Source organism: Eleutherodactylus coqui, chromosome 7 (genome assembly GCF_035609145.1).
Source record: "Eleutherodactylus coqui strain aEleCoq1 chromosome 7, aEleCoq1.hap1, whole genome shotgun sequence".
Taxonomy (NCBI): Eukaryota; Metazoa; Chordata; class Amphibia; order Anura; family Eleutherodactylidae; genus Eleutherodactylus; species Eleutherodactylus coqui.
In genome coordinates, this window is record NC_089843.1 from 101,341,013 (window position 1) to 101,365,156 (window position 24,144).

Sequence of the window (24,144 nt, forward strand, 5' to 3'; positions counted from 1 at the left end):
TTGAAGCAGAATCTGCAGGCGGCGCCCGCTCTGGATTCTGCAATGCAAATCGGGCTATATGCATTGGGCCTTAATTCACATCCACAGGTACAGTGACTATGATCAACTGAACGATTCTGCAAGCAAACGATGTATCTGCTGCATAAACAGGCTGCACAGGCACGAGTAAACTCGGAGCTTCAGGTGCTCTTGGACAGAAGGCTTACCGCTCGAAAGTGTGACATTTATGTGTGTTTAATTGCTGCATTGTTCTTATCCAGACGATATCTGTTCGGTGTAAACATGCCCATTGGTTGAACAATAATTAGGCTCATTCACTAATAATTTAAACGATGTTCCTGTTAAAAGAAAACAAAAACTATTTATCTGAGTGTTTAAACTGACCTCTCGAGTGAACGAGCAAACTTTATCATCTTTTGCTCAGGCAAACTATCTTTTTGCTTATTCCTTCCTATCAAACTCCTGGCCTCTCTCCCCTCAGATGGTCATGTGATTAATTTTAAAAAGCTCAAATTTACTTGGGGTTATGTGTTCAGCTCCTAGTTAGTTTCTCAGTCTGTGTGATGCCATTACATAGACCCTGCCACAAAACCTGCCAGGGATGTGGAATCAGTAAGCCACACCTCTAACTCAGACTCTGACTCCCTAATATAGGACTCATGTTCTTTAGTGATACATTTACTGTATTAAAATGGTAACATCAGATCAGGCTTTTTATCACCATTATGATTCCTCTGGTCTGTAGAGGAGGAGCTTCACTACTGAGCAAGTGCAGAGAGTGCGGCACAGACTCATCTTAACTAGAAGCCTTGAAGAAGCAGCATAAGGATACTTCGTCTATTGGAGAGGAGAGGCAATAAGTGATTTAAATTGGTATTTCCACATTCTAGCCATCAATGTTTTTAATAAGTAGGGGCTTTGGCCTAATGCACACAGGCAGATTTTTGCTGCGGAATCCGGAGTGGGCGCCTGTCTCCAGATTCCGCAGCAATAACCCTCTATAGCATGGAACTGCAAAAAATATTATTCATGCACATGAGCGGAAACTAATTACAGTTTCCGCTCGTGGATGGAAAAAAAATAAAAAAATAAAAATCACAGCATGCCCCATTTTTCTGCGGTTCCTGCAAGGGCTGTGTCCAATGGAAGCAGTCCAGCTTGCAGTACTTCCACAATGGACATTGCAGACAGGCTGCAAATTCCGCAAGAAAAGCAGGCATTTTAAATAAAAAAATAATCTGTACTTACACATGTCTGATGGAGAGCTGTGCAGACCATCTGCAGTAATAATAATTTTATTTAGCACCAACATATTCCGCAGCGCTTACAATACAGGGGAAATAACAAGACCACGGTTACATGAAGTAATCAATTGGTGGAAACAGTAGGGGTGCGGGTCCTGCTCCAACCAGCTTACATACTACAAATAGTGGGGTGATACAGAAGGTAAAGGGGCTGGAGATGTGCACGGTATGGCGAGGTGGAGAGTGAGGGATGCTATACACAAACAATGGGCAGGCCGTATAGTGGCGGAATCGGTGTGACTGCAGATGCCGGCTGATTACAGCTAGCAGGGATTGCAGTCTGTGGGACAGGGAGCATGTTATCAGGCGGAGTACAGAGGGGTTTGGTTTAGGGGATGTGGTATGCCTCCCTGAAGAAGTGCGTTTTTAGAGCACGCCTGAAGTTTAGTATGTCAGGGATTGCCCGGATAGTTTTGGGTAGCACGTTCCAGAGGACAGGTGCTGCTCTGGAGAAGTCTTGGAGGCGGGAATGAGAGGTTCGAATTAAAGGGGCACTGAGTCTGATTTCATTAGCAGAGAGGAGAGCCTGGGCTGGATGGTGGATTGAGATAAGGGAAGCAATGTAGGGCGGGCGGTGCTGTGGAGGGCTTTATGGATGAGGGTGGTGAGTTTGAATTGAATTCTGTATTTAACGGGCAGCCAGTGCAGTGATTGGCACAGGGCAGAGGCATCCAAGTAGCGGCTAGACAGGAAGATGAGCCTGGCTGCTGCATTCAGGATGGATTGGAGAGGGGCGAGTCTGGTGCAGGGGAGGCCTATCAGAAGCGAGTTGCAATAATCGAGCGGAGGACAACAGTGAGCGCTTTTAGCGTGTCTACAGTGAGAAAAGGTCGTATTCTATAGGCAGGAGCTTGGATGTAAAGGGTGAAGGAGAGATCGGAGTAGAATAGGACCTCAAGGCAGCAGGCGTGCTATCTGGGAGTTATGGTGGTGCCACACACGGAGATGGAGATGTCAGGATGAGGTCGGTTAGTAGACGGCGGAAACACCAGTAGGTCAGTTTTAGGTAGAGAGAGGACATAGTGTTAGAGACAGCGGACAGACAGTCGGTGGAGGAGGTGTACAGCTGGGATCATCAGCATAGAGATGGTACTGAAAACCAAATCTCCTGATGGTTTGTCCAATAGGGGCTGTGTAGATGGAGAAGAGAATGGGGACTGAGGACCGGCCCTGTGGGACCCCAACAGCAAGGGGAAGAGGAGGGGAGCTAGAGCCAGCAAAGTAGACACTGAAGGAGTGGTCGGATAGGTAGGAGGAGAACCTGGAGAGTACAGAGAAGCGGGAAGATGACAGGTCCTTGAGAACACCATCACCTGCACACACAGGTACGCAGAATCACCCATTGCTGTCATGGCTGGATTCTGTACGGGACTCCCCATGCAGAATCAATTGCGGAAGGGCCATGGATCAGATGGCTTTAATGGAAGCCGTCCGTGCAGGAACCGCACTAAAAAGCGAGCATGCTGCAATTTGTTTTCCGCATGCGAAATCCGGAAAACAAATCCACATGTGTGAATTCATGGTTCCCTATGGGCGGCTTGAAGCGTGGATTTCGCAATTCAAATCCACCTGTGGCCATTGGGCCTTATTTGACTTCAGTTGAGGAAATCCACAGAATGCAAGATCCTATGCAGAACTTGTGAATCAAGGCCATTAGTTATTTGCTAACTCCTATATCAGAAGCATGATTTTTTTTCACTAATCTACTTTTTGGATCACCGAGAGAAAACGTCACGACTGCAAACGTCACCCCAGGCCAACAACTGCTTAGCATCAAATCCAAAATTATGCAATTGGAGATTCAAAAATAAAAAAAATAAAAATAAAAAAATAAAAAATAGGAAGGAAAATAGAAGCAGCCTAATCGTCTCCTCATTAATATGCCATCTGTTGCATCAGTGCTTTAGCTAATAAATGTGAGCAGAGATAAAGGAGTCTGGTAAGGGGTTTACCCTAAGCACACCAGGCTACATGACAGCCATCTGTTACACCCCGGAGCAGACAGCCTGTTCTGGTGCACAGCGGACTGGGTTAGGAGAGCGCCACCATCAGGGAGCTCTCACCCGGGGATCTGATTTCTGCGTTCCTTTTTTTACATTGTTAGGCTTCTTCCAGATGCGTTCTTGTATCAAGCGCAAGCTCCTAACACGCCGTCTTCTCCCGTATGTAAAAAACCTGCGTAGGAACAACAGGCAGGAGAGACCCATAAGGTTCAATACGCGCCATGGAGGAGTGTTCTGCATTGTACACAGTCTCCATCCCCCTACAGGCTTTAAAACTACATCAAATTTAATAAAAGTAATGGCTCAGATAGACTGAGCACGCTGTCTTTTTAGATTCGTCCCACCCCTAAGTCCACATGGCCAGAAAATTAAACTGAGGGCGGGCTCACAAGGGCGGATTTTATTTGCGGAATCCACAATCGTCGTCCGCATGGAAGATCTACGGTAAAACACGAGCATTGAAAGGCATGCATTTTCAATTTTTTCATTCACACTCGCGGATACAAGTTGCGTATTCAGTGTGCGGAAGAAGAATCGCAAAGAGCTCTATTATAGCGTGGACCCCCCCCCCCCCCCTTCCCCGTTGAAGTCAATCGATGTAAGTGTTGCATCACCCATATGTAATTAACATTGCATAAGAGTGGTGGGGAAACTCACAACTTCAGAGGATAATAGAAAAGCCGTAACGGAGGGACGTGGACGGTAAGCGCAAAGTTACTTTCCACGAATAACCGCAGTCTTCCACTGTGGAATCTGACCCATTCGTGTGAGCCTGTCTGAACATGAGACCCACAGAGGACGGGATTGTGTAAGTGCATCCTCAGATGTAGTTGCCCTGGAATACAGCCGCGCTTACAAGCTAATCAGTGGTCTGCTGTACTATCCTGGTGTAATAGTTTTAACCCCCACCCCCAGGGAGCACAAATAGAGAGGACAAGGAAAGTGTCTCCTATACAGTAATGGTCTTTTTACATTGAATGAGGACTGCACAATTCTTGTTTGCACAAGCGAAGGAGCCGATTCATCTTTGAGAATTGTTCACCTTTCGTTCAGGGTGTCAAATACCTACATGAACCCCTGAACCAACAAGTGAACGAGCCGCCAATGATTTGTAGTCCTGCGGAAACTGAACGAAGAACGGAAAGCGTACGATTATCATTGGCTCGAATTTAGATGGGACACTTTTCACTAAACACACCTTAGACCCCATTTACATTGACAGATGATCGCATAAAAAAAAAAAAATCAAAAAAAAAATCACTCAAACGATAGTTTGAGTGACAGTTTTGAGCGATCATCTTTGCATAGTCTATAGTAGCTAATCAGCTACCAAAGAGCTATGCAGGTGGAACGGGACACTGCTGCTATCGCTCGGCGAACAATACAGCTGTTTTGCAAGCTGCACTGTTCTCCCCGCTTACAGCTGCGGACTACCAGCGGGACACGAGCTTAAAGAACCTTATCAGCGCTGCCGACTGTGATTACCGCCTGCATCGCTGATAAGAGTTTATCACTCAATTCTAGAAAACTAGAATTGAGCAAGGAATGAATTGTGCACAAAAACTGCACATGCATTTAGACGCAACAGTTAACGCTCAAAAGACGGCTTTGAGTGATAATCGTTGTGTCTAAATGGGCCCTTAGGGATTAGTTCAGACCTAATGATTTCTTGTTTGAATGAGCGAACGTCAGAGTTTGCGTGTGCAGCCCATTTATACAGCAAATACATCATTAGCTCGTTCAAACAAGAAATCATTCATTCTCATCACATACAGTGAATGTGAATGATCGGTGTTTAAACTGAACAATTCGTGAACGAACAAACCGATTTTTATGCCTTTATAAAATAAACGTTTTATCATTCAATCTTTGGCTGCATTTACACTGAACGATCAGTCATTTTCGCTCATTTGAATAAATGTTCAGTGTATAAGGGCCTTAAGTAAACTTCATTAGCAGAAAGCAAAGAAAGGAGCAAACAGAACACTCGCACTGCCTGCGCCCATCGGCATACTGTAAAGACTGCCCTAAACTACTCACTAGCCATATCCAAAAGGATCTCTCCAGTTTGTGTTGGGACATATTCTACTAGTTGAGCGTTTCCTACTCAGGGATTTCATGAGCAGCAGTAACTTATTCCTCTCCTCTAGAGATGAGTGAACGTACTCGTCTGAGCTTGATACTCGTTCGAGTATTAGCGTGTTCGAGATGCTCGTTACTAGAGGCGAGCACCACGCGATGTTCGAGTTACTTTCACTTTCATCTCTGAGACGTTAGCGCGCTTTTCTGGCCAATAGAAAGACAGGGAAGGCATTACAACTTCCCCCTGCGACGTTCAAGCCCAATCCCACCCCCCTGCAGTGAGTGGCTGGGGAGATCAGGTGTCACCCGAGTATAAAAATCGGCCCCTCCCGCGGCTCACCACAGATGCATTCTGACAGAGATCAAGGACAGTGCTGCTGGTGCCGGAGCTGCTATAGGAAGAGCGTTAGGAGTGATTTTAGGCTTCAAGAACCCCAACGGTCCTTCTTAGGGCCACATCTGATCGTGTGCAGTACTGTTGAGGCTGCTTTTTGCAGTGTTGCACATTTTTTTTTTTTTTTTTGTATATCGGCCGTGCAGAGCATTGCGTCCTTAGTCTGCAATCATTGTACAGAGTATAGGGCCAGTACTGGTGAGGCAGGGAAAGAGATATTCCGGCTATATAGGCAGTGGGCTTTTTCCAAAAAATTGGGGAAAAATACTATATTTGGGCTGCCTGTGACCGTCTTCAGTTTACTGCGTGTCTGCTGGGGGTAGTAGTCCTAATTAATACGCAGGTAAGCGTTACAGCAGGCTTGCGCAAAATTGTTGCCTGGATCTGCTGTCTCTGTTACATCAGCGCTGTCATCCCGCCAGAGGGAAAGAGTATACATAATATTATACGCTGCCTACAGTATCTATCTGCTGGGGGTAGTAGTCCTAATTAATACACAGCTAAGCGTTACAGCAGGCTTGCGCAAAATTGTTTCCTGGATCTGCTGTGCGCTCCGTAAGGGAAGGCAGCCTCCAACCACAGGCCAATAAGCAGCACATTTAATTACAGCGTTCTGTTTCTGCACTACTGGTAATACAGCACGCTGAGGGGTAGGGGTAGGCCTAGATGACGTGGGCGAGGACGCGGACGCGGAGGCCCAAGTCAGGGTGTGGGCACAGGCCGAGCTCCTGATCCAGGTGTATCGCAGCCGACTGCTGCAGGATTAGGAGAGAGGCACGTTTCTGGCGTCCCCACATTCATCTCACAATTAATGGGTCCACGCGGTAGACCTTTATTAGAAAATGAGCAGTGTGAGCAGGTCCTGTTGTGGATGGCAGAAAGTGCATCCAGCAATCTATCGACCACCCAGAATTCTGCGCCGTCCACTGCTGCAACTCTGAATCCTCTGGCTGCTGCTCCTCCTTCCTCCCAGCCTCCTCACTCCATTAAAATGACACATTCTGAGGAGCAGGCAGACTCCCAGGAACTGTTCCCGGGCCCCTGCCCAGAATGGGCAGCAATGGTTCCGAATCCTCTCCCACTGGAGGAGTTTGTCGTGACCGATGCCCAACCTTTGGAAAGTTCCTGGGGTCTGGGGGATGAGGCTGGGGACTTACGGCAACTGTCTCAAGAGCTTTCAGTGGGTGAGGAGGACGATGACGATGAGACACAGTTGTCTATCACTCAGGTAGTAGTAATTGGAGTAAGTCCGAGGGAGGAGCACACAGAGGATTCGGAGGAAGAGCAGCAGGACGATGAGGTGACTGACCCCACCTGGTTTGCTACGCCTACTGAGGACAGGTCTTCAGAGGGGGAGGCAAGTGCAGCAGCAGGGCAGGTTGGAAGAGGCAGTGCGGTGGCCAGGGGTAGAGGCAGGGCCAGACCGAATAATCCACCAACTGTTTCCCAAAGCGCCCCCTCGCGCCATGACACCCTGCAGAGGCCGAGGTGCTCAAAGGTCTGGCAGTTTTTCACTGAGTGCGCAGACGACCGACGAACAGTGGTGTGCAACCTTTGTCGCGCCAAGATCAGCCGGGGAGCCACCACCACCAGCATGCGCAGACATATGATGGCCAAGCACCCCACAAGGTGGGAAGAAGGCCGTTCACCGCCTCCGGTTTGCACCGCTGCCTCTCCCCCTGTGCCCCAACCTGCCACTGAGATCCAACCCCCCTCTCAGGACACAGGCACTACCGTCTCCTGGCCTGCACCCACACCCTCCCTCCGCTGTGCTCGGCCCCATCCACCAATGTCTCTCAGAGCACCGTCCAGCCGTCGCTAGCGCAAGTGTTGGAGCGCAAGCACGCCGCCACGCACCCGCACGCTCAAGCGTTAAACGTGCACATAGCCAAATTTATCAGCCTGGAGATGCTGCCGTATAGGGTTGTGGAAACGGAGGCTTTCAAAGGTATGATGGCGGCCGCGGCCCCGCGCTACTCAGTTCCCAGTCGCCACTACTTTTCCCGATGTGCCGTCCCAGCCCTGCACGACCACGTCTCCCGCAACATTGTACGCGCCCTCACCAACGCGGTTACTGGCAAGGTCCACTTAACAACGGACACGTGGACAAGCACAGGCGGGCAGGGCCACTATATCTCCCTGACGGCACATTGGGTGAATTTAGTGGAGGCTGGGACAGAGTCAGAGCCTGGGACCGCTCACGTCCTACCCACCTCCAGAATTGCGGGCCCCAGCTCGGTGGTGGTATCTGCGGCGGTGTATGCTTCCTCCACTAAAGCACCCTCCTCCTCCTACGCAACCTCTATTTCGCAATCAAGATGTGTCAGCAGCAGCACGTCGCCAGCAGTCGGTGTCGCGCGTCGTGGCAGCACAGCGGTGGGCAAGCGTCAGCAGGCCGTGCTGAAACTACTCAGCTTAGGAGAGAAGAGGCACACGGCCCACGAACTGCTGCAGGGTCTCACAGAGCAGACCGACCGCTGGCTTGCGCCGCTGAGCCTCCAACCGGGCATGGTCGTGTGTGACAACGGCCGTAACCTGGTGGCGGCTCTGCAGCTCGGCAGCCTCACGCACGTGCCATGCCTGGCCCATGTCTTTAATTTGGTGGTTCAGCGCTTTCTGAAAAGCTACCCACACTTGTCAGACCTGCTCGGAAAGGTGCGCCGACTCCGCAAGTCCCACACGGACGCTGCCACCCTGCAGAGGAAAGGGGTTCGAGAGTGATGCTATACCACAGGACCCTGGCGGACAAACTGATGGTAAAATTCCCATCCGACAGCGCTAGTGGCCGAAGGCGCAGTTCCGAGGGCCAGGTAGCAGGGGAGGCGCACAGATCAGGCAGCATGTACAGCACAGGCAGCGGAACACTCTCTAAGGCCTTTGACAGCTTTCTGGCTCCCCAGCAAGACTGTCACCGCTCCCCAGTCAAGGCTGAGTTGGCGGGAGCACTGTAAAAGGATGGTGAGGGAGTACGTAGCCGATCGCACGACCGTCCTCCGTGACGCCTCTGCCCCCTACAACTACTGGGTGTCGAAGCTGGACACGTGGCCTGAACTCGCGCTGTATGCCCTGGAGGTGCTTGCTTGTCCTGCGGCTAGCGTCTTGTCAGAGAGGATGTTTAGTGCGGCTGGGGGAATCATCACAGATAAGCGTACCCACCTGTCAACCGACAGTGCCAACAGGCTTACACTCATCAAGATGAACAAAGCCTGGATTTCCCCAGACTTCTCTTCTCCACCAGCGGACAGCAGCGATACCTAAACAATACGTAGGCTGCACCCGCGGATGGAAGCATTGTTCTCTATCACCATCAAAAACGTGGACCTTTTAGCTTCATTAATCTGTGTATAATATTCATCCTCCTCCTCCTGCTCCTCCTCCTGAAACCTGACGTAATCACGCCGAACGGGCAATTTTTCTTAGGCCCACAAGGCTACAGTGTAATCCAATTAATTTTTTGCCCACCTGCATTTAATCGGACGTTACCTCAGCTGTGCTGGGCACTGCAATGGGATATATTTATGTACAGCCGGTGGGTTGCAGGGAGCCACCCATGCTGTGGGTCCACACGGAGTTGTAACTGCATGTGTCCACTTCTAAAGAACCCCAGTCTGACTGGGGCATGCAGTGTGGGCCGAAGCCCACCTGCATTTAATCGGACGTTACCTCAGCTGTGATGGGCACTGCAATGGGATACATTTATGTACAGCCGGTGGGTTCCAGGGAGCCACCCATGCTGTGGGTGCACACGGAATTCCCATTGCGGAGTTGTACCTGCCTGTGACTATTTATTTTAAAAAACGCGGTCTGACTGGGGCATGCAGACACCTTGACAGAATGAATAGTGTGTGGCACATAGGTTCCCCATTGCTAAGCCCACGTGTGCAGTTCCTGATGGCGGTGGCACAGGATTATATTTCTCATTGCTTCTGTACAGCATTGTGGGCTATCGCACCGCCCCTTTTAAAGAGGGTCACTGCCTAGCCGTGCCAACCTTCTGCAGTGTGTGCCTGCGGTTCCTCCTCATGGCAGACGCACTTCTAAATAGACATGAGGGTGGTGTGGCATGAGGGCAGCTGAAGGCTGTGCAGGGACACTTTGGTGTGCGCTGTGGACACTGGGTCGTGCGGGGGGGGGGGGGGGGCAGCATGTAACCCAGGAGAAGTGGCAGCGGAGTGTCATGCAGGCAGTGATTGTCTTTGTTGGCGGTAGTGTGGTGCTTAGCTAAGGTTTGCATTGCTAATGAGAGCTTTTCAGAAGTAAAAATTGTTGGGGGGGGGGCACTCTTGCCGCTATTGTGGCTTAATAGTGGGACCTGGGAACTTGAGATGCAGCCCAACATGTAGCCCCTCGCCTGCCCTATCCGTTGCTGTGTCGTTCCCATCACTTTCTTGAATTGCCCAGATTTTCACAAATGGAAACCTTAGCGAGCATCGGCGATATACAAAAATGCTCGGGTCACCCATTGACTTCAATGGGGTTCGTTACTCGAAACGAACCCTCGAGCATCGCGAAAATTTCGTCCCGAGTAACGAGCACCCGAGCATTTTGGTGCTCGCTCATCTCTACTCTCCTCTTATGGCCTTTCTACGTTGGCCAAGAATCTCACGATTCTCATTTGCGCAAGCGGACGTACTAGTGACGTCATCACCAGCTTGTTCGCACTCGGGCAGACCGTTTAGATAGCACGATTCTCATTGAGAAGCGTGAAGTCCCCGGGCATTTATCCTTCAGGGTTTTACATTGCTATGTGAAATGGTAAACGACCAGTGTTTAAAGGGCACGAAGAATAGATGGCTGCAAGTGTTCAGCTGACAGCTCAAGTATACGGCCAACTATAGGACACTCTCACAAGCACAACAGCAGCAGGGTCCAAAAACCCAGGCTAACAGTAATACACGGTCAGTCAAGGACAGAGCTGTAAGATGGGCACAAATGAGCCAATATTATACTTCTGTAAATCCAGGTGCAAGCAGAGTCCTACGGTGCAACCACCGAACATCGAAGATGTGGTCAAAAGCATCGAGTCAGTTGGCTTGCAGATAAATAAAACGGCGACCGCTGATTGTCACTAGCCCCATGGTTTTAGGCAAACCAAACAGCCATTTAATCAAAAGTCAGTTACCACTTGAGGAGCGAGTTTTGCACGTTGAAGACGCATGAATATGAATGCCATTTTTTTGAATAGAGTTATTCACGTGAGCGATTTTTTTTCCCCCTGGATGAAAAATGGCAGTATGTTCTATCTTTGATGTTCCCTCAGAACGCCTCGCCCAATGGGACCTTAAAAGACATCGCATGACCCATGAATGCTATGCGTTGTGATGTTTTCCATTGATTTCAGCGGGAAACACTTGCGATCCTTTGACACGTGTGAAACCCCTGCCTAAGAATCGCAGGGGTATTTGAATGAAAAATGCCTCACATTGGCATGAAAAACGCACATTGGCAAGTATAATAATGGGCCAAATTTCTTGGCCCAATATTGCGCTCGTCTGTGTGCATTTAGCTTTAAAGGGGTATTCTGGTTAGCGGCCATAATTTAAAGTTTTCACTCATACACTGGACAGCTGCCGTCTACAAGAGTGCATACCACTACATGCAGCTAAGGCTGTGTTCACATTTTACGCAAAAGCAGGATGAATGTAAGCGGCTGCGCAGTATTCTGGGTATTAACTGTAATGCTGTGCGGCATCTTACACCCAATCAGGCCAGTCCAGCTTGCATATGTTCTCCACTGCACAATGCCAACAGTCGCGCAGCTTTCCTCGGACTATGGTAGCTTTCACACGGCTGAGAAACTCACACAAGATTTGTGCGTTGCAAGCTGCATAAATATGAACGCCATTCTTTTGAATGGAGTCATATACACACGCGACGGGACCTTGAATGCACCGCATGGCACTGCATGCCGTGCGATGAGCATGCGACTGTGGTGCTATGTAAGGTTTCCCACTGAAATCAATGGGAAAAACGCTTCCGAACCTCTAGCGCGCGAGACGACCAGAATTTCACAGATGCGGTGCGTTTTTGCCTGAAAATTGCCTCACATCCACAGCTAAAGTGCGGGTTGCCAACCACGATGTCGGGTCAAGCCTCTCAGCCCGATATCGCGCTCACCCATGTGTAGGTAGTCTATACCTGTATGTTGTTTGCATCGGAATGTCGCACTACACAACGTCCCCAGGTAGCAGCAGGCTCGGTCAGGGCTGGTAATAATAATAATAATCGTTATTTGTATAGCGCCAACTTATTTCGCAGCGCTTCGTAAAAAGCTTATTGGAATTTCAGGTGCCGGAGAGCATTCCCAGAGCTCGGTAAACAATGGTTAATGGCGGAGACTTCACTCTGGATTTGTCTTCATGTACATTTGCACAGTGATGGAAACCGTGATAAGGAGAATGATAATAAAGACATAAAATACACAAAAGTGCCACATAAAAGTCTCCCTGATAACACCTGACCCTCTATTCATGGAAGCCATTTATGAGGGAAAACCAAACAGCAGCGTTATCACCTGAGGATTGTCTGCCTCCGCATGCAGCAGAGCTGTGCGTGTGGCGTCTGTATGGCGGCAGCCGCACACACTAGGTCGGTATCTGTATGTACGGGAGACATTGTCACCTAGAAGTAATATACCGCCACTGGAACACACCATGAGGCCGGATTCACAGAGCCACACGTGGACAGCACCCCTCAGAGTAGAGGGCTGCCCGATCTCCACAGACCCTGCACACTGCATGTCCCATCGGCATATGTGACAAGGACAAGACGGGCAGCTGTTTATTTTCCCCATGTGCTATTGTGGGTCATGTGCAGTCCGTGAAATAGACCCTTAGGCTGGGGTCACGCAGAAATTCCATGCAGAATTTTGCTGTGGCATGTCCGCCTGCGGCCGCTAATCCCGGGGTATGCCAGCCATGTGGACAAGATTTGTCAAAATGGGACAGCCAATCCTTCGCGGCAAAGCCGGCACTGCGGTGTGGATTCCCCAGTCGCAGCACGTCTCTATGGAGGAGCTGGCCGCAACGGAAAAGTATGCGGCCAAGCCACTCCAAAACCCGCGGCTAAGTGCTGTGGGTTTTGAAGCAGCACTTTCCTGGCAGAAATCTCACGTTTTTTCGGTGCGGCAAAACTAAAAGCTTGTCGTGTGAATACGTCCCGTGTGACTCCAGCCTTAGATGCCCATACAAAAATCTGCAGTCTGAGTGTAGCCTACAAGGCAGATTTTTGCTGAAATTTTTACACCCATGTTACATGAAGACAACTTGTAGACGTTTAAAAGATACATCATGGGATGTATGAACAGGTTTCTACAGTTTCTGCCAGATGCAAACTAAGTTTTCAACCTGTCCAACATTCTAGAATGCAGGTAATCGCTTCTCCATAATCTCCGAAGCCAACGTACCTGCAAGACTACCTGTAGCAGTGCAGTGTAAGGTTAGCCGTGTTACATTCCATTCCCAGGTATGTCAGCACGCCACGGACATTCTGGGTAACCACAACATACACATAGCTGCTTGTTTACCCGCTGGGTCACATGCTGGGAATGCAGGCCTCTCGCCGAAACATTAGGCAATGCCATCCAATAGAGCCTACATATCAGAGAAAGAACTAAAACATTTAGTACCGTGTCAGCCAGTAGAGTAAAGTGTGACCGTTCCTAGCAAGAGAAACCAAGTCATGTTGTAGATATGATACCCTTTAATGGCTAACAAATATACATCATGTTATAGCGAGCTTTTCAACCTCTCAGGGTCCTTCCTCAGGCATAATGCTTGAAGAATGGGCGTCCGCACCTGAATTAAAGCACACGGATTTGTTTCGCGGATCTTTTGGTACGGAAAAACAAACTGCAGCATGCTTCATTTCAGTGTGGTTCCTGCATTGAAGTCAATGGAAGCCGTCTGATCCGTGGCCCGTCTGCAGGTTATACTACAGACGAGCCGTGGATTCTGTGGGAAAGCAGGGGTTAACAGGAAAAAAAAATTGATGTGCATGTGCGCGGGCCGGCATATCCGCACAAATCTGCAGTACAGAAAAAAAGACCCAGAGAGGTACGTGCGGTCGCCAGCAGGGCCAGATTTCGCTGCGGGCTCCCACATTACCAAATGCAGAATCCGACAGGCGTGTGAACATGAGGCCTTATCCCCCTTCCTACGGATAGCATATAACTTGCTGATCAGCGGGGATCTGAGCTTTGAGACACCACCGGTTCCCATATGCAGCCCCGGCGTATGCTGCGGAAGACGTACATGCGCTCCTTGGGCGCCAATCACTTCGATGGGATTGCTGTAAAGAGCGCCGATTTCCACGGGTTTCTTGCGATTTGTGAGCCACAACGTGGCTGTATTGACTATTAGCATGCGGGATTACAGCGTTGGGCTGCGATCTTTGGACGCGCAACTTATTTCACAACCAAGGACACTATGTAGCCCCAGCCTTATTGTCCTACAGGGACACCACACCATAAGGTCGGGCTCACGTCGTGGGGCTCCCGCAGCGTTGTACAGTTCTGGAGCCGGCCGTATGGCTGTCATGCGCAGTACAGTTTTGTTTAGATTTCCTGCACCGTCACTTAGCGATAACACGTATGGGTGCATGTATATATGCGGCAATAGAGAACAAAGCTCTCTCACGTATATACGTGGCAAAAGAGAACATTCTATTTTGCGCATGTGTCATGCACAATTACGACACGCTAATGAGAACGGACTGTGTAAGGTGCACAGAGTCCCCGTAATACGCGCGGGGTCTGGCCCGACATTGTTATCCCTCTATTCCACAAGCGCGCTTATTTTGTTCACAACTGCTTTAAGGGGACCCCAAGATTAAACATCGTATATAACGATCAACTGCCAGCAGAGCAACAAAGCATACCAACACCAGGAGGCGCCAATCTCTAGTCACATGGTCTGCCGGCGCCATCTTAGGCCCGTTATAAAGGTCCTGGCCGTGCTCCTGTATCTGGATGCACACAGTCAGCGTACAGGTATGTTGTGTGAGGCGGTGAGTCACAAGATTCCTGTCCCAGTTAGTCACTGCGGTCACGGAGTAAATACCGAGCTAGTAAACACTGGTGATATAACAGGACTAAAGTAAAGTGACCCTGTCACCACCACTGCGAGGAACACGAGGGGCCTCATTTATCAGGACTGTCTGTTGCCCGTAGCAACCAATCACAGCACAGCTTTCATTTCTTAAACTGCTCTGGTAAGATGTGAGCTGCGTTGCTAGGGGCAACAATGACAGTTTTAATAAATCGGTCCATACCTTTGTTTTTCATCTATGTTGGTTGCCCTGTTAATACGTCTCACATGGGAGACCATTAAATGGCGCTGTTTTTTCACACACAGATTCTGTCTGCGGGTTCTATCACAGGTGCTAAAAACGGCGTTTTTGCGTTTGTGTGCGACCCCAGCCTTAGGGTGGCTTCACATGAGTGTAGGTGTATTTACTTGCGCATTGCAGCTTTGCGCGCATGGTTGTATAGGTTACCTGTATTTTTGCGCTCGTGCATGCCCTGCGTAATTGTGGGTTAAACAAGAAAAAAAAAAAAACACAAGCATGCTTCCTTAATTACAACGGGCAATTCAAGTTTAATAAGTGCCATTTTCATGCGGGATACACACAAAAACAGAACTTGCTGGCTAATTTTTTGGGAGCGAACTAAACGCGTACACAAAATACACTCATGAACAAACCAGTTGAAATCAATGGCTTCAATTCGCTGCATATTACACGCGTAAATACGCCCTTGTGGATAAGCACTGAGGGCCAATTCACACAGGTGTATTTTCTGTTCGTATTTTCGGATTAAATTAACGTATTCAGACCAGAGCTTGACAGTTAATCAAATTAATTTGAGTCATCGCCATTTCGCTGAGGCGCGATTCTAACTTTCATTAGAATCGTGAAATTGAGATTAACCCCCTGACTCCTACGGGTGGCGACAATATTGGGTTGGGGGGTGAATGGGGTGTGCAACGCCATACTTCATTTATATGTAACTAAAGTTATGCGCCATTCTTTTACATAAGGGAATCGCATACAAAGCAATTGCCTGCGAGTTCAATATATATGAAAGGAATTGCCGTCTATGCAATTCCCTTAGGCTGGGCTCAAGCGGCCGTAAGTAACACTGCGTTCTATTTTGCGCTTGTGTATTATGTAATTTCAACACCCTAATGTGAGCGGAACTGTGTAAGGTAATGTAATTGATTGCCTGCGAGTTACCGTGTATCACATGGGCTTACAGATCCCACGTAATACACGGTAGACATACGGTCATGTGAGCCCGGACTTATGTAAAGGATAAAAACTAAGAAAAAAAAAAAAAAAAAAACACTTTCTTGGCATTTTTAGCCTGTTTAACAAAAAAAAAAAAAATATTTTATATATATATATATATATATATATATATATATATATATATTAAAATCCTAGCATCTTCTATTTTTCTGCGGAATCTACATGGACCGCTTCCATTGAAGTCAACAGGAGCCGTCCAACCCGCAGCCCATCTGCAATTAACACTGCGGATAGACTGCGAGTAGTCGCGTCATCGCCTAGCGACAGCGCGGGAAAAGCAAATAACTCTTTATAAAAATCTGTACTGTGCATGACCGATGGCAAGTGTCCGCGGCCATCTGCAATACAGAAAAGCAAAGGTATGCAGAGTCACCAGCCAGGGTCAGAGCCAGATTCCGCTGCTCCAGATCGCCCATGTTAGACCGGCCTAAGGCTACTCTCACACAGCCCGCTTTTCACCACAGCGGTTCAAATGCTGCGCTAATCTCCGTACAATGTTCCCGTTGATTTCAATGGGACCTTGCGACCCGTGCTTGAACTATCTTTGCGTGCATTAGCGCACCTCATCACCCATCACAATGATGGGGTGCGTTTAAAAACGATGTAACGTGTTAGAAAATGCAGCACGATGTCGTGGTAAAACGCCGTGGTTTCAGGCACAGCGTCTTATGAACGCATGTGTGAGAGTGGCCATATTCAGGCGTGTTTTTCCCTTTTACTACACTGTACTATATGCGCAGCATGTCCTATCTTGGGCTGTAACACAGAACGGACGTCTATAGGAGTGAAACGTTCCATGTGTGTTCACTGCAGTCGCTTCTTGCAATGCATGTTGCCAGGAGACAGTGGAATAGGAAAGGGACATTAGTTGGGCTTTCTTGTGTTCCGTTTTTGTTTCTTTTGTGTGTGTGAAAAATGCAGTGAATACATATGCATGGACGTAACAAGAACGCGCATACGCACCATGACTGCACGTACACATGCAGTGAGAATGGGGTGTTTTTCACAGACCAATCGTCCATACGCCAATGTGAATAGGGCCTTAGGGTGCGTTCACATGTAGCAGATTTAGTGCAGATCTGCAGCAGATTTCACCCATGCAACTGAACTCAAATTGAATGGATGAAATCTGCTGCAGATCTGCAACACTTCAGCTCCATGTGAACGCAGCCTTGGTAGTGACTATCCATACTTGTAGCCAGATGGAGTGTGTATGATGAAGTTGAAGGAGATAGCGGTCAAACAGACCATACGGCCAGTACAACGCAGCCATACTGGTCCTGGTAAACCCCGGCGGTATTTGGATCAGCATTCTGTATCAGTATTTGCAGGCCAAATGTAGAAGGGCACCAGCACTTTAAAAAAAATAAAATTAAAAAAAAAAAAAAAAAACCATTGCGCTTGCAGTCCATACAAATTTCATGCGACTGCGATTTGTAACTGTTGGAAGCAATTGCTGTTTTTTTTCGTGCACATGAAAATCAAAAGCACACAGATGCAGTGCGTTTTTTCAAGCAAAAATACGTTGATCTGGAACCCAGAATGGCAAGTTTAAGGCTGTGATATGTCGGAGTTTCTCGCTGGCTCGTGTGAATGCGCCTCACACACATGCAGCAGCCGGATTTTTAGGTTATGTGAAGAGATCCCATCTCCAATCTTTCTGGCTGAGCGGCACAGATCCCATCCCTGACTGTACACTGGTACCGCTTACACTGCAGGATCACCGGGAGGCTCTATGACTCAGTGCCTAGAATAAGACAAATCTACAACATACGTATATCTGGCCGGATTCTGCATCAGGATTTACAAGCGAAAGAACAAGTATAATAGAAAGATTTGGATCTTTCTAAATTTTGGTTTACAAGTACTGCCCCGAATCCTGCGCTCAGGCTCCAGGGGGATTCCCGTTCTTCAGCCTAAGTGAAGATACCACAACTGCCGGGTTCGGCATATGCCAGACCTGAAAAGAACCAGACAGACCCCATTTACTATAACGGGGTCCACTAAGCTTACTGCATGTCGGTCAGCAGTGGTGTTAGGAAAAAAAAGGGGGGGAAAAAAAAGTCCTTAGAAACTTTTTCTTGGAGAAGCTTTCATACGTGTGCCACAACATCATCAGTGCCAATCGGTCCATTCTGCAGGCTACAGACCACACAAAAACTGGCAGAAAACAAGATATTGATTTTTCCAATGGATTTTTGTCATTTTTCCTAAAAAGGGTTTGTTTACAACAGAACATACTTGGAGTGCCAAAGACGACAATGCAGCCCAACCAAACAAGGGGTTAGCACTATAGATGGTGCAACTAGAGCGGGTGCGCACAACACGCATCCGACAGAGGAGTTCAGAGGACTGCGACATAACTACATCATGGCTGTGGTACACTCGTGCCACACTGGCGGTAAACGACATTCAGTGAATGACAGGCATTTGACCGGCCGCACTGGAGGCATGAAGAAAGGGATAGTGGACATCAGCTGCACGACTTGAGTGGCACATTGAACACATATTCCCTCCCTCGCTGCAAGGCCAGTCACACGACTGTCATTCAATTTGGAGAAAGTGGTCCTTTAGGCCCACTGCAAAATGTGATTAAACCATTCTGCAAACCACATTGCTGAGCAGTGGAAGTTTAACACTTTATAAAGTTTATAAACTTTGCGAAATAGTTTAAACTACAGAGTAGATCGCATTTTAGCTGCTGACTTTGTAAGTAAAGGTAATGATTACAGATAGATTTACACTCTATGCCTCACACGGGGCGGAAATCTTGTGTAACGACCACACGGAAATACTGCGAGATTTTCGCAGCAGAAATGCAGCTTCAAAACTCGCACAGTTAGGCACGGGTTTTGAAGCGGCCTCACCACCTGCATTCCGCTGCTGCGGCCATGGAGAGGCCGCAGGGGAGACAGCGGTAAAATTCACACACGGCGGCTTTGAATTCCGCGCGGCAAGTCACTTTTACCACGGCTTGGCCACAACAGCTATACTTACCTATTCCTCCCCAGGCAATCTACTTACCCCATCTTCTCCTCGCCGATCTTCTCTTGGCTCCTCCAGTTCCTGGGCCAAGTCCCTCCAGCCAGCCGGATTCTTCTTCTGTCGGTGACGTTACGTAAATTGCTAGCATTCTCCTTCCCAGTCACTGGTGATGTAGTGTTCACTGCCTAGCAGGGAATGCCGAGCACTATTCCGGGCTAATGCTGAGACTGCGCATGCACGCTGTCTCGCTGTGACTTTTTCAATACTTACACCGTGAAACAGCACGCATGCACGGTCTCGGGATTAGCCTGGCATAGCAATCGGTGCTGTCTGCTAGGCACTGAACGCTACGTTACTATGACGTAACCCACACTGACCTGCAGGAAGCAGAAAGCCGCTGCAAAACAAGAGGAGGATCCAGATGGCTGGAAGTGAGGTGACCCGGGGACAGCAGGAGGCAGGAGAAGATTGGTGAGGTGAAGATCTGGTAAGAAGACTGCCTGGGGAGGAATAGGTAAGTATTGATTTTTTATATGACAAAACCCCTTTAAAGGGATTGTTTGAAGGAAGCTTGTCACCAGGACGCCCATGCCTTAATAAAAACCAGCATTTATTACACCGCTCCCGTTAGTCCTCCGCTTCTAGTGTCTGCAGTCCGTTTACCTGACAGAGACCGGCTGTGGCAGCCGATAACAGCGCTTGGCCACGATTGCCGAGTTCCATCATTGGCTGCTGAAGCCTGTCTGTCACAGCAGAGCGGAAACTGCTAATTTTTTATTTTAAGGCACGGCGGACTTGGTGGCAGTCCTGTGAAGTCCCGGTATGTCCTCGAATGTACAACGGCGCTAAGCTGCGCACGCAGAGACAACGAAGAGACCTCCATGGTCATCCTGGGTATTTTGTGTATGAAATAGCTGACGTCTTTGCACTATAACTATTATTACGGTTTCCACTCCGTGTAATATATATGATCGCAGCCATCGGCCTGGAGCGGGCTGTCTACTATGGTGAGCCCAGGTTGGCACAGGCGTTGGCTACCAACCAAGAATCTACACTTTTAGTGCTAACCCAACAGAGGAGGAATCCTGTGACACTGGCATGTGCGCTGACAAAGACACATTACTGACCTGATGGCACACAATGCTGGTGCCAGTACGTGCCCCCACTAATACACTGCCCTGTCACCAGTCTGTGCCCCATGTGGTGCCAGCCATACTGGAGGGTGAAGGGCAGCACAGGAGTTGGGGGGAGTGTGGGAACTCCTTGCCCCCTCCTCCCCACTTCTCTCTGTTGCCTCACCACATTTTTCCCTTCCAAGAGCCCAACATTCCTGCGCCTCCCCCTCCCTCCTCACCCCAAGTGACTGCTCCATGTGCCTCCCCCGGCCCTGCCTGTCTTTCTTCCCAGACTCCCTCCCCCTCCAGGCTCACATACAACAGCTGCTACCTTCTCCCCAGTGGGCACGGGGTACATAAGGGGCACCTACCTGTCCCGGGGATCGATCCAGCTGGTCTGCCTGTTGTGGTGGTCGATGTAGAACACCTTCCCGTCGTAGTCTCTCGCTTCCTCCCAGCCATCCGGTAACGGCAGCTGCCCATTCCCCTTCCTAGGCATGATCGGCCCCTGCCAACTCCTCCATAAGTACAGAAAGAGGCTGAGCAGCCGAGAGAGGCGCCCCTAGTGCCGGGCACGGAGCCGCCCAGCGGGCAGGAGACCCTCCGCTGCACCGTCCAGCATGTCCGGGGGGCTGCGCCGCGATCACGGGGCTCTAGCAGCTCCCGGCTTGGAGGAGCCGTCTGGATTAGGATCCGGGGAAGCCAATAACCTCGGCCTGTTCCCAGCCACAGGCTCATTAGCATGAGATTAGCATCCGTCTCATCTGCATGCACATTCCACACTCCTGCATTCCACAGCGCTAACCCCTTGTGTGCCGGCGGGGCAGTGCTGCGTGCCGCCACCTCCTGCACCCCGGCCTGCGGGGAAACAAACTTTACTCCGCGCACTCACGGCTTGTACCTTATGGCTCACAGCTATACATCCACCGGGTGCTTTAGCCTCGTGCAGCTGCAGCACTACAGCCATCATCCATACTTTATAGCACCAACCTATGCCATAGCACCTTACAGCAGTATGCTTGCCACCAGGCCGGTGCGAGTACCAGTAAGTGCTGGGATGTGTGGAGTAAAGCACTTCTGCATCAGATTGGATTCTGCCCCTTTGGAACCTCGGGATTTGGCCGGGGTGCACACTTACGTTAAAAAAAATCGTCCTGTTCAGCAAAATACTTGTGCGGTCTCCGTACCCCACCCATATGTCCGCTTTATTTAAATTCCATACAACATCCATCTTTAATGTCCAAAAAAAAGTCCAAATTCTTTTTTATTTTGCATCTTTAAAAAAAAAAAGGGACTGCGGCCCGTTTTTTTCTATCCCCATTGACTTGAATGTGCGAGTCTTATTCATAAATCATATCAGACTAATGCCTCTTTTAGACGTGATGCCGCTAGTTGTTCGCGCTCGCTAGACAGGCAGATCATCGCTGAGAACGGCTCACTTCTCGCTCAGCGCTCATATTCCTATGTACTACACTGAGCGGGGAATGTTTAGACGTACCGAGAAATGAATGAGCGGCGAGGAGTTTAATGCAGGCTGAAGCTGAGCAACAAACGAAGTAAATGAAAAGTGCGAGATGGCTCGTGTTTAGGCGCGATGATTACAGCGCACTTTCGTTCAAGCAAATTTTGAGTGCTAATCATTCCTTGTAAACGGGCCTTAACATATGCAATGAGTGTTTTACACGCAGTCCATGTGTGCCGTGTGTTGCCACATTGAATGTTATAGGTCCATATATTGTTCGCCTGGAGTCCAGCTTTTAATCAGACTCAACACAGATGAAAAAAAACACTACTGTACTGGAGGCCTAAGGCCTCATGTCCACGGGCAAAAGAAGAATCAAAATCCGCAGCGGATTTTAACTCTTCTCCTGCCCGCGGATCCGCACCCCATAGGGATGCATTGACCACCCGCAGGGTAGATAAATACCCGCGGATGGTCAATAAAAGTGATTTTAAAAAAAATGGAGCATGAAAAACTCTGGACCATGCTCCATTTTCGTGCGGGTCTCCCGCGGGGACGGCTCCCGCAGGCTTCTATTGAAGCCTATGAAAGCCGTCCGGATCCGCAGGAGACCTAAAATAAGAATATACTCACCTGCTCTGGATCTTCCCTTCGCCGCGGCTTCATCTTCTCTCCATCGCGGCCGGAACTTTTTTCTTCGGGCCGACGCATGCGCGCGGCACGCAACTGACGTGCCATGCACATCCGCCAGGCCGAAGAAAGAAGATCCGGCCGCGACGGAGAGAAGACGAAGCCGCGGCGAAGGGAAGATCCGGAGTGTGCGAGAGGTGAGTTTATTCTTATTTTAAGCGCTCATGTCCGCAGGGCAGGAGGGACCCGCTACGGATTCTCCATGGAGAATCCGTAGCGGGCCTCATTTTCCCTGTGGACATGAGGCCTTAGGGGAAGGACTGTAAGGGATTGGCACCGGAGGAACATTTTAGGGAGCATGGCAGCAGCAAGCCTGAAAGCTGCCAGATATGTACAACCCTGGGAGTCAGGAAGGAAGGTCAGGGGAGGAGAATACAATTTTCACAGAAATGCTGCAAAATACGTTAAGAAAACTGACACATAAATAGACCTAAAACGTGGGTGGCATTGAGTATAAAAGCTGAGAACCCTACCGTAGTAGTCTATATCCTGTTGATAGTGCTAGTCTCACGTCAGAGGGCACCCTGTGTGCAGATTTTTGTTTTTGTCATCCCCGCAATAAAAAAGTGTGTGTGTATGTGTGTATATATATATATATATATATATATATATATATATATATATATAGCATTGACAGAAGCAACCTAGCAGCATACCCACACAAGAACAGCTCAGTACATTAATCTGTACCAAACTAATAACTTAAATACAGTACCAGAACCAAACTCCTAACATGAATACAGTAGCAGAACCAAGCTCAGTACATGAATACAGCACCAGAATTAAACTCATAACATAAATAGAGTAGGAAAACTAATGTTTGTATTGCGGGGAGCCAATGGGCTGACAGCAGGATCTCGGGACATGAGAGGGGAGGAGGCAGAGCCAGGAGAAGGATGCTTCATGTAGTTCCACAAAATGCTGCCAGATGGAGAAGGGAGATCATCTGGCCAAGTGGACCTAAGGTGATCTCAGGAGTGCATGCACACTAGCCTTTGGCCCGACCACCAGCTACCATTGTGCTCTATTTCTTTCCATAAAGAGGTGGTCTGTTTCCCTAGCAACAAGCAGTAAACAACCAGAGGAAAGAGGAATCAATAGCTGCAATATCTGCAGAACGGAGCATTTTGGAAAGAAACATCTTCATGGCTGAATGCATTGTTTTGGAATTTTGAACACTTTCAAATGGGATTCTGAGATAGGAATACCCTGTTAGGCAATTGCCGGTCATTATCATAGCAAAGTGACATAGCCGAAAGCACTTAAACATTTATGTACTAACTATTTAAAATGAGCCTTTACGAGCTTAACCCTTTAAGGACACAGATATCTGGGGTTTTAAAGACACAGCATTTTTTTAAAAGGATATACAGTTTTGAAAAAAATTTTACCAACAATGTACCTGTATTGAAGGGCTTATTCCGACATGCATATACCGCCTGGGTTTTCACGCCCGGCTGATATACGCTGTCCCTCTCTGCAGGGGCGGGGGAGGCAGTCCAGGAGCAGTGCACTGAGCTCCCGCCCCCTCTCTGCTCCTCACCACTGTTTGCAATGGGCGGATGGGGCGGAGCTAAGTTCTGTCCGCTCCAATTGCAAATAGTGGAGAGGAGGCAGAAGCTCATTGCACTGCTCCCAGGATGGCCCGCCTCCTTCTCCTACAAAGAGACACAGCGTATATCGGGCGGGCGTAAAAAAACCCACCCGATATACGCACGTTAGAATGAGCCCTAAATGACATGCCAACTTTATACCGCAGGGTGTAGAATTACAGCAATACCAAATTTATATAGTTTTGCAT

General features: G+C 48.8%; 1 protein-coding gene across 1 annotated transcript in view; it reads right to left on the minus strand.

The window, feature by feature from the left end:
• WWC2 (WW and C2 domain containing 2) overlaps positions 1-20,914 on the minus strand; it is a 157,477-nt gene extending 136,563 nt beyond the window's left edge. The window contains exon 1 of the mRNA XM_066573497.1: positions 20,563-20,914. Within this exon, the coding sequence (XP_066429594.1) occupies positions 20,563-20,690 (128 nt within the window). The 5' untranslated portion in view covers positions 20,691-20,914. The remainder of the gene's footprint in view (positions 1-20,562) is intronic.
• Positions 20,915-24,144: the final 3,230 nt, after the last annotated feature.